The 16,134-nt window shown below is 41.5% G+C and overlaps 1 protein-coding gene across 6 annotated transcripts in view; it reads right to left on the bottom strand.

Moving 5' to 3' along the window:
* Positions 1 to 1,242: 1,242 nt before the first annotated feature.
* ENPP2 (ectonucleotide pyrophosphatase/phosphodiesterase 2) overlaps positions 1,243 to 16,134 on the bottom strand; it is a 77,068-nt gene continuing 62,176 nt past the window's right edge. For 5 of the 6 annotated variants that reach the window (XM_027798549.2, XM_027798550.2, XM_027798551.2 and 2 more), the window contains 10 exons: positions 16,036 to 16,123; positions 15,826 to 15,913; positions 14,778 to 14,950; positions 14,312 to 14,363; positions 11,686 to 11,822; positions 11,069 to 11,204; positions 9,828 to 9,905; positions 7,170 to 7,302; positions 6,348 to 6,504; positions 1,243 to 1,854 (listed from right to left, as the gene is read on the bottom strand). In XM_027798549.2, the coding sequence (XP_027654350.1) occupies positions 1,684 to 1,854; positions 6,348 to 6,504; positions 7,170 to 7,302; positions 9,828 to 9,905; positions 11,069 to 11,204; positions 11,686 to 11,822; positions 14,312 to 14,363; positions 14,778 to 14,950; positions 15,826 to 15,913; positions 16,036 to 16,123 (1,213 nt within the window). In that variant the 3' untranslated portion in view covers positions 1,243 to 1,683. The remainder of the gene's footprint in view (positions 1,855 to 6,347; positions 6,505 to 7,169; positions 7,303 to 9,827; positions 9,906 to 11,068; positions 11,205 to 11,685; positions 11,823 to 14,311; positions 14,364 to 14,777; positions 14,951 to 15,825; positions 15,914 to 16,035; positions 16,124 to 16,134) is intronic. The other variant, XM_005434427.3, reaches the window with a different exon arrangement.

The following is a 16,134-nucleotide window of genomic DNA, read 5'->3' as shown; positions in this document are numbered from 1 at the left end:
AATTTTGTCTACTGGTCACAAGAACTTTGTCATCAGTGCCAACATGATTTATTCTGGTTTACTACTTTCTCTTAGATGGACGCTACAGGGATGCAAGTTGCTAAATTCTGCCAGATTAGTTTTACTTAGGAGACCTGGCTACTTGTCTATGTACATGGCCGAGATCCTTTCCAGCCCTCCCCACTTCCCTCCACCATTTGCAATCCTCAAAGAGAAAACAGACACAAACCACTTTGGTAGGGGGAGGGCAATCTGTAACCCCAAACAACAGGTTTGTAGTAATGCCACTAGCGAGTTCAGCCTCAAGAGGCATTCTGAACAATAATTTATCTTTTACATCACCTAACTACACTAACGCTAATGGTCCATACCATATGCCTTCTGTAAAAACTGTACAAACCAAATCAGGCCATTATCTAGATACCAGTATACAACAGCGCCTCTTCCATTGGCCTGCGACTGTGGCATCAGTGTCACTTGTAGGGACTTGCCAGGATTATGAGACTGTGACTGTACAGCAGTAACCAACAGACTTGACTCACTTGACCAGGTAGGTGATGGCTGTAAATCATGTGCACTGTATGGGCTTCACAGTACCAGAAGTTACACAGGTGCAATCAGGCCAAGGGGGTTCCTTTCAGAATAACGTCTGGCATTAAGCCTCAGACTCAGATTAGGGGAAAACTCCGCAGATTCTGGCCACTAGAACAAGACAACAAAGATGAGATTTTCTCCTCCCAGCTAAAAGCCCACTGTTGGGTGTTTAGCAATGTCACTTCCTTCAGCATCTGCCTTATCTCATTTCCCCTCAAAGGCAAAGCAAAGGACATTGGGGCAGGTATTCCCAGGAACAGCCCAGAGCAGCATCGGTGGAAAAGGGATGTAACACAGCCCGACTAGTGATAGCAGATGTTGTCACCTTGCATCCTCCCCACAGCTCCAGAGCAGGGCCAAGTGGCCTCAGCAAGGAGTACCGCTGGTAGCTTATGACACTGACAAACCTCCTCTCCCAGCTATGCCCCTAAGGCACAACCTAACCAGTAATCACTACTGTGGGTATCTGCTTTAGGGTCTCACTGCTGAGTACCAGAGCAGGACACCTGGGCTCCTGGCAGTCCTCTTACCAGCAAACCTAAGCTCTTGAGAGGGTTCTGCCTGGTGAATAAGAGAGATCTGGCAGCACTCAGCTGCCCGCAAGTCCCTCTGAATATCCCTGTAAAAGGAAATCAGAACACATTAAAAAAAACTGAACGTGTGGTTTATTATATTTAAGTTGCTATTTGTCTATAGGGTTTAAATATGTCTGTCATATAGTTAACAGTAAATGAATGTAATTTTACATGTTCAGTATTTTGATACACAGTACAGGACTACAAGTGTGGTAAAGGAGCATGGGAAATTAGTATTTCCTTGATGCACATATCAAATCCTGCAGCACCATTTAAAAGCTCTGAGTAAGGACTCAAGCTGCAGTATTACAAGCGCTACTAAATAAACCAAGAGACATACCTATATTAAACATTAGAGAAACAAAACAAATGACACAAGGGTTTAATATTTAAGATTTGATACAGGATTAAAATACTAATATTTTTAATGTCCTGGTTTCAAATTAATAAATATAAAAACAATATAAAAATATACACCAGTTGATAAAAGGATGCACTGAGTAAGGTTAGAAAGCTAAATTTCACTTTCAAACGTATGCAGGTATGTCTTTAGGGAGAGGATTTCTGTGTAGCTGCGACTGGTCTTTCGGAAGAAGTCCAAGCTTGTGAGCTGCTCGATGTCACGCACACGTGCAGTGTGCATCTTAAGAAGATCTTCAACCCACTTTGATTCATCTTCCAAGCTCTGAAACGTAAGAAAAAAAAAGTTTTATAACATGCCATGTCAAAAGTCAGCTCCAAAAGCAAACACAACTTTTCTAAACATTGGGTCCATTTGAAGAATCTCTGTGCCCTAAGAACAGCTAAGGTAAACAACTCCCAAGAAAACAGATTAGAAACTTAACATGCAAGATGATCCCTACAGTTTTATTTTGGACCCATATTAGGACAGGGTTGAGGCAATGAGCATAGTCATCTAGGAAAAGCTGGCCTCATGTTGCAGGTGTTCTAGAAGAACTGCCATTGCTAAGATCCAGTGGTCACTACATAATTTATCTCACAGAAAGAGCTCCACATTAATCAGTTGTGTATTACCAAAGCCCAAACTCCAGGCTGCTTAGCTCTGAATGCTTACACATTATTTTAATCTGACCAGCACCCCACCTAACACAGTATTATTTTAATCTTTCCACTTTACTCTTAGGAGACCATTATGATTCATTACACAGTTGGGACTATGGTTTATGTTGGTACCTGTAAAATCCTGTTGTTGGAACATACATATTGTTCACTTATAGAAAAAAGACTTTCACTAAACATTTCCCAATATGGGAAAAAAAAAAAAAAAAAAATCAGGAAGGTGATGCTGCAAGAGTGATCGAGGTCAGGTCGCATGGGTGTAATCTCTCTTAGGGGACTGTTCCTGCTACATGCTTTATCCCAGCTCCGATACATGTTGCAGCCATCTACAAACTAGTGTCACTCAATCACACATCAGAAAATCAGCCCTGCAAAACACTGCAGTTACTGGCTGTTCGAGCGTGTTAACCAGCCCAGCAACATGTCCCATGAGCATTGCAGCCAGCCCCAAGGACTGCACAGTGGGAGAGCAGACGTGGGAAAAGGACAGAGCAAACAGGACTTTTCCCCCTTTGGCCTCTCTGGCTGGCACGTCTACACCAGTGCTGGGGAAGCACGTTAGGAAGGGAGGGTTGTACCTCTGGGCATTTGGACTCCAGGAGTGTGACCTGGAAACCTTGATGATCACAATCTGTTTCTGGGCTTACTCTGGAAAATGAGCCTTTTCCTGACTGTCTCGGTGAGGTCTTCCTACAAAGTGATCCTCTCACCAATCGAAACGAAGCTTCAGCAACGCCAGAGCCTACCCAACACTGTAGATGTGCCACAGACCACACAGTGGGTCACCCTCCAGAGGCCACGAGGGTGAGCCTGATCGTTTGCACAGAGAGGACACGAAGTACCAGCTAGACCATAGCTGGCTGCTCTAAAGAAAACATCCATGACCCAGTCAGTATTTGTCTGTTTTGGACATTTTCAGCTCTAAACTGACTTTGTTCTCCATGTCACTAGCAACCCGAGGCCCCAGACCAGGTCTGGAACATGAAAAGAAAGATGCAAATTAAGATGGAAAAGAAAGGAGTATGCCTTGCCTTCACCTGCAGTGCTGTGCTCCAGGAATGCCACCTGGCAGCACGTGGCCACAGGAAGCCCGCTCCTCAGCCCTCACCCTTGGCTGATCAGGTTGCTAGTCTGCAAACAGGCCTCAAGAGTGTCATTACTGCAAATGCACTCACTCTGACATTTTTGTCGTCTTCAGACCTTCCTTCTGGGCAGGAAATGTGCATTTTAGAGCTCAGAGGGAAGTCCAACTGCTACAAACCTCACTTTTTTGAATACAAGAAGGACTCCTAAGAGTTTGCAAAGTTCTGTAATATGAATAAATCACAAGATTGCGAGGCTGGTTTAAACCAAGTCCAGCAAACCAGCATTTACAGGACCCCAGAAAATCAATCACCATATCTAGGTTTTAGTTTTTCCATTCCTCAACTGGCCTGTGAAGCCTTAGGTCCAGCAGCAAGGATATTAAACACAGTGGTCAGCTAAGATAATATTATATTACTGCATAAAAACAAATTACATTTACATTTTAAATGATAGTTTTCTCCATCTGTGCTGGTTAGTCTCACCTCAATAGTACAGTGAGTCTTAGAAGGAAAAAAATACCAGTTGAAAACATGTAGGTAAATAGAAACTGAGATCTCAGCTGGAGTACTTTATCTCATTCATGTTCCAGATTAAAAAAGAAAGGCAGGCAGAAAGGCAGGCAGAAAGGCAGGCAGAAAGGCAGGCAGAAAGGCAGGCAGAAAGGCAGGCAGAAAGGCAGGCAGAAAGGCAGGCAGAAAGGCAGGCAGAAAGGCAGGCAGAAAGGCAGGCAGAAAGGCAGGCAGAAAGGCAGGCAGAAAGGCAGGCAGAAAGGCAGGCAGAAAGGCAGGCAGAAAGGCAGGCAGAAAGGCAGGCAGAAAGGCAGGCAGAAAGGCAGGCAGAAAGGCAGGCAGAAAGGCAGGCAGAAAGGCAGGCAGAAAGGCAGGCAGAAAGGCAGGCAGAAAGGCAGGCAGAAAGGCAGGCAGAAAGGCAGGCAGAAAGGCAATACCCCAGCCCAGACTGGAACAGATACATAAGGTGGCTACTAAAATGCTCATCCTCTCTTACAAAAGCAGCAAAAAAATCCTGGGTCTCCCATGAATAGAGGAAAGTATATGCCTTGAGAATCATCATAAATCATCACTAGGGTAAATCCCAAAGAAGCCTAGTGAAGGGCTATTTAAGCCATAGAAAAATGTTGACACAAGAATAAATGGGTATAACCTCACCATGAATAAACACAGTTTGGAAATGGAACAAATTAAAATGAGAAGAGTAGTGGTGTTCTCCAACAGCTGTGTGAAGAGAAAGAAAGTGTGCACAACAAGAGCGGAGTGGGGGGAAAGCTAATATTTCTTCAGATCTTAAAAGCAAGCTGTGGAGAGGTTGAAGAAAAATTCTTGCCTTACCCCATGCATTTCATCCATGAAGCATCTGAGGTTTTACACAATCACTTCTTTGAACAAATAAAATGGAACACCATGTGCAGAAGTAAGACTAACAGTGTATTTGAATGTCAGACTTTTGCCTAACTGTATTCTCATTCAAGAGCTACATTTTCAGAATGGTTCTTTGCTATTTAAAAAGCATAGACCAGTATCTGCTTATGACCTCATAGTAGCGCTGAAGTTCCTCCTACAACTGTAAACACAATCACCATAAATAGGATGAGCTACAGAGAAAAGCCTGGGTTGGAATATAAGAAATTGAAGAGTAAAAGAGGCCATTATTCTAAATAGTTTGATTCTAAACAGCAGTTTAAGAGGACTATGACCTGCAAATGTAGGAAGGGGAAAAAACCCTGACTTTGTCATAAAAGTACATATGGGCAGAGATACAAGGGCAGAGGCACTAATAACTGCCAGTTTAGTAACCTCCAGATCACCAACTGGATCTTAATTAACAGGAAAGCAGAAAAACCATGATAAAATGTATGTAGGACTTTGTGAGACTTTTGGTGGAAGACATCTCTGCCCAAAGCAGTTAAGAGTCTAAACAGGGGGAGCCAGACCTGCAAGAGAGGGATACTGCTCCAAAAGCATGGTTTTAGAAAGAGGGACCTGAAAGCAGGCGATGTGTGATGAATGAGAAAGAAACAGTGTTCCAGGTGAATTGTGTACAGAGTTGGAATGACTGTTTCTGCCTGTAGCTGGAACAGGAGTCTTAACTTTTTGTGCCAATACGAAATTCATAATATTAATGCGTTCATTCAGGAAATGGTCTCCTGGCAGCCTATAGTGAAGCGTCTGTGTGCAGGAATCCGCACAGTTGTGTAATGGGAGAACAAGTTCAGACGGAAGGACAAGCCTAAATACAGCTGCCTGGGAGGACTGCTGTCCTTGCAGAGCATCAGAGCCCGTGGGGACCTGACCGCTCTCCTGCCACACGACCAGCTGTCGAGTGTGCGTTACTTTCTGCGAAGCTGACCAGACCAAAGCCTTTGAACTTCACCAAGATCCTTACACTACAGGATCTTGCATCCCAAAGGAAGATAGGAAAGGAACCAGGAGGGTGTCTGGTCATCTCTGTTAATAAGAACCCACACTTTTCCCTTGAATCAAGAACATCTGGAAAGAGCACAAACTGGCATTCTGCCCTTGGCAGGTTTTAGCATATAGTTGTAATACTGTGTGGGTTGGATGTAATCGTGCTATCAGATGCACCCAGACTGCCACAGAAGACAGAGTGTATTGTACCTGCATATGGAAACAGACCTCAATAAAAACATCAGGCTGGCTGCCAGCACAATACGACTATGCACACAACCTCCCCCAGCTCTGTTCTGAAGTTACACTGACAGTGTCTGCCAAACGGTAGAAGCTTACAGGTTGTTTACTTCCAACCTACTGTATGTCAGTTCTTCCAGACAATTTAGGTGCAGTAATAGTTTCATATTTTCTTTGATATCATGGAGGAGTGCTTTTGTCTAATGAGTTGGAGGTGACACTTAACAGACTCACTATCCTGTCCTTTCATTCAAGATATCAGTTGAGCACTAGTGGCCAATAGTAAGGGGGTTTCACATGTCCCAGGGATATATTTACCACAGGATTACAGTAGTGCAGCAGAACTTACATTGCAGCTCTCATCATTGTCAGGCCGGTGGGGAAGGATGTATGAGAGAACGGAAAGTGGTCCATCGCACTTGTCAGCTGGCTGAGTGAAATCTAAGCAGCTGGTTATGATGGCATAGTAATGAGTAGGAACAGGGATGGCACTGCCTTCCACAAACCTGGGGAAATAAAGCAAGCATTTATCCACAAATGATTAAACTTTTTTGAAAGAAGGTTACACAAACAGCATGGTCTTTCCTTGCTATGTGTGAGGCCACATGTATGTTGCTGAAGTGTGTTTGATTCCTAAACGCTATCTGAAAATGAGCATTCAATTAACTCATGTCTTCTGTGCTACAGAAATACCTCACACCGGTGCTGAAAGGCTTCTTCAGTTCAGGGGCATAGACAGAAAGCATTACTGAATTAACAAAACACATGAGTATCTAACTCAACAGTACTGCTATGGTTTTCTCTGGTGTCCAGTTGTCAACTCTTAAGTTCTAGACAATTTTAGAGAAAACAGGTTATTTGGAACATAATTCAACTTCATCTTAAGGATGAATGAACACTTAATTTCCAAGCCAAGGTGAACAGTTACCAGCTGAATTGCCATTTCCTCATTTTTACCATTGTACTACTTACAGGGGCATTCAGTCTTGAGGAACAATAATTTTAGAATGAGCGGGAAAATTGTATCTTCTCCCCAAAACCAAATAATGTGCAGATAATGACTCATTTAAGATAAAGCCATCATTAACAGAAGCAACAGCAAACCAGTTAAACAAACAAACAAACAAAAAACCACAAACAAAAAAAACAAACAACCCCCCCCAACTCTTACTGTTTTATTTTGTCAGGTGTGTCATGTAAACCATCATAGTCATAGTCAAAGATTGGTCCACTTATAACATTGACTCCATTTCGTTCAGTGGCATATCTCTTCACCAAAACCCTTTGGAAATAGTTCCATACCTCTGTGGGGAAGGAGGGGGGAAATAAAAAAAAAAAAAAAATTGCAACAAAAAATAAAATACACCAAAATTTGATTAAGTCAAAACACTTCAAGATTATAAACAATGTTTTTTCCCCCCTCAAAATAAAAACCCAGTGGACATCATTCAAGCGATTGTAGGGGAAATCAAACACTAAGCATTACAGATTTACTGCAGCTTCATTCAGTTTGGTCAATAAAGCCTATTCACATGTCTTTGTTCTCTATGGATTCTTTTACCCCAACCACTGATAAAGGAAATACACAGTACCACTCCCAGGCTGGCATTGCCATAGACATTGCACAGACAGCCTGCTGTTCCTTCACCAAGCACTAGAAACAACTATTCACATGCTTTTGGTGCCCCTGTGAACACTTCCTTTGTCTTTCTTATCTAGTTACAGGGAATGGTGCTGTAGTTGTGTGTGTGGGTTAATTCTAGAAAGGAAACAGCACTGTGATTAAAAGCAAAACCCAAACATTTTAAAAGAAAGGGAAATACAAAGGTCATAGTCTTCCAGTTAAATTCTCCTTGGCTACAAAATGTCTAACTTTTAAATTAAGTGCTGTCAAGGATGACCAAATTGAGGCATGGCATTTCATTACAGCAACTTTTGGGAAGAGCATGGCATTCTTTCTCCCACCACGCCCTCCTCAACGGTAACAAGATGCTTGCAGAGGCTGGAAACACACTGGGATCTCCAGTTACATAATTCTTTTCCTTCTTTTTCCGTTTACTTTAACACTAACAGAAGTGTCAGACAAATACAAAATAACAAATAAAATATCTCCGACCCCTAGAAGTTTAACTTTTGTCCTACCAGCTCAGACCATCAAGTTCACGGTTCATGGGCACTGATGTCAACACCAGCCTCAGCGAGCCCCCCCAGTATGCCTTGTCCTGAGGCTGCTCAGCGCCACATGCACTCCCTTGCTTGAGCTGATGCTCTAATAAGAGCCTCAGCTGCGGCGGCCACTTGGCAGTACCACTCCCCCAGCTCCTTGCTCCTCCAATACATCAGCCTTAACAATAAAAATAGCCCCCAAAAGAAAGCTTTTTTCTCCCCCCTTGAGTTTTCCAGCTGAATCAGCTCCCCACTCAGGTTCCCACTGCAGCCCACGTTAAGACAGCACTGCCAGCCCAGGGGCATTATCTTGCAGCTCCTTAAGTCAGACTCACTATAGGAAACAGATACAGTATTCTTGCCTGGGGGGATGGGATGAGACAGTGAATTTAAAAAAAACAACAAAGTGTGCATGTGGGGGGGTGCCTCTACAGCCAGCACTGCCACCAAAGCCAGCATGGCATAAAACTGCCACCTCGTATTTTCCTTGTTGTGGGAAAAGCTCCATATAACAAGCTTATAATCAGCTCTTAGCATCGCAACCTGCACACATGTAGTGGTTCGTAATTCCCCAAGAACGATGTCAGTTCCAGCACTTGTTCTCAGGGAATTCTTCACGCACTTGTGATGAAGAGGAACGCTGCTAGACAAAATGAGCTGCTAGTGGTGGGTTGCTCTCCTGCGATTAGCATCTCAGCTAATTTGCTTAGACTAACATTAGCATAAAGAGCACTTTTATGAAGTGATTTGAGAGTGGGAAATCCCCAATAATTTTGCACTCTGTAATCAGTTAAGTGCCTTTGCTCAAATTTCCAGCAAACATCACCACTTGTCCTACTCAGAGGCCTTTTCAGTTAAAAACACTCTTCTGGTTAAAAAGAAAAAACCTCCCCATAGGCTTTGATGTTTATCCAAACCTCTCTGGCCTAAAATCTGAATTGGAAATCTCACAAGAACAGGCTCTTGAGATTCTTCCAAGGCTTCTCAATTCCTGCCAAGCCAAAAATGCCACCAGAATAGTATGATGGTTTTCCTACCTCTTGGCAGTACTAGAGACAGAAGGGATGTGCAGACAAAAGAAACGTTAATACTATAACCCTGCAGCACTGTAAGTTTCAGCCAGGTTTAAGTCATTCCTCATTTTCCATGAATTGGTTTCCTCTTCCTTTTTCTTTATAGGTAATAAATATGTTTGGTCTCCCTCTAAGGGCACAGATAGAAAACCAAAAAATAATCACTTGCCCCTGAACTACAACAGTATGCTAAGTGCACACTCCCAGGTGGCTCCAGTTGAGAAGTAAAAACAATGTTGCCTAAGTATGTTCTGCACTAGCTTGGGCTACAGGCAAAATCTGAATGGTTTTGCACAAACTGAATTATTGTGGCACAAAGCAAAAAGTGCTCTTATCTTAGCCCAGCACTGAGGAAAATAAATCTTTCTTAAAACTTAAGCCTTGCTTGTGGTATTTTGCCTGCCCATACCTAGAACTATACAAGTGCCCACAGGTATTATCTGCTGGCTACAGGTAACTGAACTTCATGTTCTAAACTTCTCCCATCAATTCATTCCATGGTCCAACACACATATTAAAAACCAACCAAACAAACCAAAAAAGCCAAACATGTTGGGAAAGAGAAGTAAAGCCATGGAAAGGGCACTTACTTTTGAAGGCAGGATACATTGGAATTATATTTGTTATTAGAAAAGCATCGTATTTTGCTTCTGCAGAGGAACTTAATTCTGAAAACAATAGAACAGAAATATATTAGTAAGATGAAATATCAGAAATTCAAATAATATAAAAATGTTTTGGAAAATGGATTCAGAGATTAACCAAAGGGAATAGTGTAATCTAAACAACAATCTGAATACTATATTCAGAAGTGCACAGTATATGCATAAAATTTGACTATAATGTGACATCTGAACATGGAAGTAGGGCTATTATCTTTTCGTCAACTGTCAATCAGTTCAAAATATTTTTCTAGCTTATCTATTTTTGCAGTCTTAAAAGTCAGAGAGCTGTTCTGCAGGCTTTTACAAAAGAGGCAAACAATTTCCAGAGAGTGGAGTATTGGATTGTCTTCTAGCTCTGAGCAAGCCTTTGCACCAGTAATGCCATATCAAAAATCCATCAGAAATATTTCAGCCACTGAGCAAGGAAAGCAGAGCAATGAAGTTCATAAATGTGAGACAGTTGTGTCCCTTGAACATTTACTAATCCTAGAGAATCATTGCTTGAAGACGGAACCAATGTAACTGCATCAGGAGAATCCAGGGCACACAATTACATTGGTTTTCTACTAGCTTTATTTCTATAGGACAGTAGATATTTTAACAGTATGCGAGATTCTAATTTGGATTTATAAATTAAATATACATTTATCTTACTGCTGTTTGAATTTAAAACTCTGACTAGATTCCCAGTTCATATAAGTTGGCATCTATCTGCAGTCTTTAAAGGGCCAGCTTTTGATGACTACCTTATAGCTTGTACTCCTACACCGTGCAATTCTTCATTCACCTTTTATTTTTATGAACTAAACTAAGCCAGGCACCAGTCTGGAGCACAACCGTGATAGCAGCTTGTGGCACTGGGCTCTTGGGTCCTCAGAAAGTGCAGCAAGAATAATGTATCCATCCCATTGGGCCCATACATGACACTGGTGCCGGAGTGGCTCCTCTGAGGAGGAGACATCACAGAGGAAGAAATCACCCTGTAGCAGGGGGAAATTAAACCATTCCTACATATATTCTTTCCCAACAATCTCAAAAAAACACTTAGTCTGTTTATATCTGGAGGGGTGAGTGGGGTGGTAGTGTGTGTTTCACAGCTAAGGTTTTCCCTAACAAAAAAAGAAAATTACGAAACCTCTAGGTATTACAAAGCTAGCTGAACTTACGAGGAGGAAAAAGGAAGCCATAGGAGAGCTGTTTGTCGCCTCTGTAGGCTGCACAGGTCTGGCTGTTTCCTGGAGAAATGCGGAGGTCAGGCCTCACACAGCTGGCCAGGTGCTCAGGAACACCTGATACCTCTGCCTGCATTGAGGAACATAGAAATGACAAGAAAAGTGATTCCAGCATCAATAGCTAAAAGAAGATTATTTTATATAGTCAACAGATTACATGGAAGGTCTTGTGTAGAGTAAAACAAACCACCCAGCTGTACAACCAAATCCTGCTCCTGTGTCTGCTGCAGAGCCCCTCCTTCAGGTAGCAATCACCATGGGAAATAATTCAACTGAAGTCACTGATTATTCCATCATAATAAAACAAATCCCCACTGAGCAAAACTTAGAAAGAAAATGAAAACAGGAAAAGAAATATACGTCCCTTCTGCTTTAAAATTATTTTCTCCTGAACAAACACATTTGGCATTGTTTACAATGGTATATGATGTAATTTCTGGTGCAAAAATTTACCCATGGAAGGGGAATTTTAGGACTTTAAAAGTTCAGGTACAGAACAGATTTCCCCAGGATTTTTTAAGTACTTTTCCAAGAACAAAGATAGCACTAACCTGTTTGGAAATAGTGTAGGATGTCCAGAGAGGCATCAGGAATGTTTCACTGTAGCCACTTTCAAAGTCATGGTGATGCAAGATATTGTATTTTGTGCGGTACAGCACTGCGGGGCGCCCATACAGAAGATGCTTCTCTACATATCAGAAGAAATTACATTTGCATTTATTACTGAAAACCTTAAAGATGAAAAAAACCAGGGGTCGGCTTTCCAACTCCAACACATGCTGATTTTACAGTGCTCCTTAATGGGATACTGACCCTGAATAACTGCTAAGGAAATCCTGTAATAGAGAGAGCAGCAGTTCTTCAATAGCTTTGGCCGAGATCCCTATTCCAGGCTCACAACACACCGAGGTTAAAAGTCCCTTCTGTACTTGAAAGCTTGTTGGGGTCATAGCATGGAGAAAGGGTGTTTCTCCAAACACAGAAGACTCCACAAGAACTTTGTGTCCACATCTCAGTCACACATGAGGTAATAAGCACTTTTTTGCAGGTTTCCATCAGCCCCTATCCTATCCTGCCACTCTTTCTTCTTATGTTTTTTCTCTCCTTCCTATGGTAACATCCCTCTCAAAAGGGAGGCATAAGTAGTTACTCACTAAAAGAGTATTTTTTTCCACTTGGCTGATACAGATGATGTTCTGAAGACTGATGTGCTATTTTCTATCAGCTATATCAAAGAAAATAAACAAACAAAAAAAGAACTTCCTAACTTTAGCTAAAAAAACCCCAACCTTCAACTCTGCAAAACTTGCTTTTCTTCTGTCTTGGCGATATGGTTGAATGTCACTAGGTACCTCTGACAAGCTTGCTTATAAAAAGACAAAAATATCTTTGAAAGAGAGAGAAGAAAAATAAATTTCCTGGCTAATCTTGCATTGTGCTGCACAGTTCGTTGATTCTGATTAACCGTTTGGGAAATAGGCTTGGCTTGCTTTGGGAAATCAAAACAAAGAAACAAGGGAAGCAGCCTAACATTGTACACAGATAGGCATTTAACCTGGAAGGACATGGTTTATTAGTGCCTGAGTCCAAATAGAGGATATTTTTGTAGGAAACAAGAATGAAAAGTAGAAAAAGGCATGTCTAGGGACAAAGACAAATTTGCTTTATTCAAGAGAAGCTGAAGCATCTTTTTCTTCTGCATGTGTGTATCATCATCAGCTAAATATGTGTGGTGCACCATGCAGGAAAAAGGAATTACCAACTAAACACAGGAAGATTTATGAACAGGTGCCACAGCCTGTCATAAAATACAACAAAATAACTTGCACATAGCAGAACTTTTTGTTGTTTAGATAAGGGCCACTTCATTCCACTTAACTTACAAACGAGCAAGTAAAATTGGTTTAAATGTTTGTATCTTAAAATACATCAAAAATACAGTTTTTATACTACTGAAGGAAGAAGCATCAAAACCTTAAATGAAAATAAAGATGTTGAGACAATGATGAGAGTGTTTCTTCCTGATGCCAGAAATTGCCTCAGCAGGGAGTAGCTCTTCACTAAGTGGACAATATATTCAAGTTTAACAATATGAAAGCTGCAGAAAGGCAATTTAACTCACAAAGAAAAGGAATAGTTTCACCGCTAGAAACTAAAAGATAAGCTGCATTGCCTGTTCACAGCAAAAAAATTGAAGTAGCAGCTTCCCAAGAGAATTTCTAAAATCTCCTTAGTCATCTGAGCAATATGAAGTGTCTCAAAAAGTCCATGTCTAAACTTAAAGCTTCAGAATTTGCCAATTTGGACAATTGGTGAGCGGGGTGGTCTAAACTGGATCAGGGCTGTAAGAAGTAAAGCTCTGCTTTGGCATGCCTTTCACTCAGCATAACTGTTCAGAAATGCAGTTCCCATCCCCTCCCCTCTGGTCCTATTGCTGGTTTTAACCTGGACCACAGCCCCGATGCAGCTGAGAGTGCAGCCACACGAAGTCAGTGCTGCCATACAGCGGGGAGGGTGCAAGAACTAGTGTCCAGGAGAGCAGGGGATGCTTTCTCCTGGGTGTAACATTGACTTGAATGCTGATGAGGGACAGAAATGGACTAAGCATCCCTGAACCAGCAGAGCATTTGTTTCATATCCCATGTTTCGGTGGATACCATGCACCTTAAAACCCAAGCATTAAAGACCCAATCAGGGATTGTTAAAGCAGCTGTACCATCCTTTTTACCACTGACCTGGTGAAACCTAAGCCAGAACAATACTGGTAAAATACAGTTTGCAGATGTGGTCTCTGTTTTTTACCCCACTTATAGCTTGTGGTTGAATGGAGCACTGCCTCATGCACCCTCCCCTTGCCTCAACTCTCCACTTGCACAGCAGAGATTAAGCATCCTAAAGGTGATTAAAAGAAAGAACTAAAACTCAGCACTTTGGATGACACTTTAGTCCCAGTTACAACAAAAGACACTGTGCATGTTCACTCCCTAATGGAAGCAGCACTTAATCCTGCCCATGTATCTCATATATATCTATGTGCTATTTTGACAGTTATTTGAAAAGATGTTTTACTATACATTACCTAAACCAAAACAGGAGTTTCTCTGGTATAAATGACACAAAGAAACTTGCAATATAAAACAAAAATAGCTTTTATGAACTGAGGCACCAGGCTCTTACCTTCTGTTCCTTTGACATGAAAGCGTTTGTTGAGTTCATCCAACTTGTTCTTCTCAAGAAGAGAAAAAAGGGACAAGATTAGGATCACTGGAGCATTCTGACACCTTGTTTTACTAGGCATCTAGCAAAACAAAACTAAAGCTATAAAACACTGACAGTTTTTTGTTTCCTGTTTTACGACAAGCTGTAATTCATAGAATCAAGGAATGGTTTGGCTTGGGTTTGAAGAAGCCTTAAAGATCATCTAGTTCCAACCCCCCTGCCATGGGCAGGGACATCTTCAACTAGACCAGGTTGCTCAAAGTCCCATCCAAACCTGGCTTATTCTAAAAGGGCACAAACGCTTCACAGGAAGGATCTGGGGAATTCTTACAGATCAACCCCTCTCAAAATAGATAAAAAGGCTACAACATTACTAGGCAACTACTGCTAATAGTGGAAGCATCAGCAAATCCTGAACACCTACCTTATCATCACATGTACATCCTATATCAAAATCTGATGCAGAAGGTAGAGCAACAGGATAGAGTGGTTTAGCAACTTCATCTGGCACAGTTGGTTTATAAACGTTGGCTCTCAGCAGGTGGTTTAAACTTCCATGGGTGCCATTATTTGGAGCAGGCTTTAATCCAAGCAGATCTATGAAACCACCAGAAACGAATGATGGTTAGATTTGCAAACAAGTATTCAGCAGCACCTCTACTGAGCCAAGACAATTATTTGCAATACTGTTTACAGCCACAACATGTTAATGTATGCTTTTAATGTAATAAAAATGCTAACCTTTTGTCCAAATTGTAAAATTGCAAATGCTGCCTGAATAGTATGACAGCCTTTAGTTAGAAGGTTAGCTTGCATCAAGACACTGGAAAACAGTTTCATTGTAACTACTCCTGCAGCTTCCAGTGCGCACCTACTGTCAGTGTGCTGACCTTACACCAACCATCTGGAACACAGCGTTATTAGTCATTTGCTTTATAGATAAGAGATAAATAATGTTTTTTTTTTTAAAAAAAAATAATTACACTTTGGGCTGAAAGTTTTATTGCCCTGGAAAAATCAGTATTAAAAAAAGATCCTAATGTACATCTGTATACATTCTTCTTCACAGCTGCAGTTACCAGTTCAAGAAACATAATCATACCAGGTGATGCCATACAAAACTAAGCGACGTCCCCGAGGTGCTCATGAGACATGCAGATGCAGAAGCAGTCTCTGAAGAGCAACCTCCTTCGTACACCATGCTCTGTAGTGGTGTGTATTCAATCTCTGCCAAGCTGCACACAGCAAAACTATGGTAATCCCCTTTACTGGCCATCTGCTAGAGCAGAGCAAACTCAGGCCCCTGAGAAGTGACTTCAGCCCTCCTGGCCAAAAGGCAAGTGCTTGGGAAAGAGAGACTGGGGAAGGGACACTGGGATGGTCAGTCAGGGTATGAGCTCACAGTTGCTTAAATTAAGCTCTTTTATCCAAAATAGCATGTTTCCTTGTAATTTCTCAAGGACGTAGCTTACCACACATTACGTTGTAAAGTTCAATATTTTCAAAAGGAGGTACTTTTGTCTTGTATTTGAATGTAGGGCCATAACCTATAAAGACAGTCTTTAAAAAAAAAAAAAGATTATCATTAAAAGGGTTTTTTACATAAATATTTACATTTTAGAGACCTCCAATTTCTTCTGCCTTCAATGACCTTCCCACAAAGTTTACTCCATTGCTCATACCTGCATGCTGTTTATCTTGTTGTCGTAGCCATGATCTCCATGGAAGAAACACTTTCCCGTTGGTTTCTTGTAAACATCCATAGCTTTCCTAAATGGAAG

Source organism: Falco cherrug, chromosome 3 (genome assembly GCF_023634085.1).
Source record: "Falco cherrug isolate bFalChe1 chromosome 3, bFalChe1.pri, whole genome shotgun sequence".
In the NCBI taxonomy this organism is placed as follows: Eukaryota; Metazoa; Chordata; class Aves; order Falconiformes; family Falconidae; genus Falco; species Falco cherrug.
The sequence above is the reverse complement of the archived record's forward strand: the minus strand, read 5'-3'. Positions and strand labels throughout refer to the sequence as shown.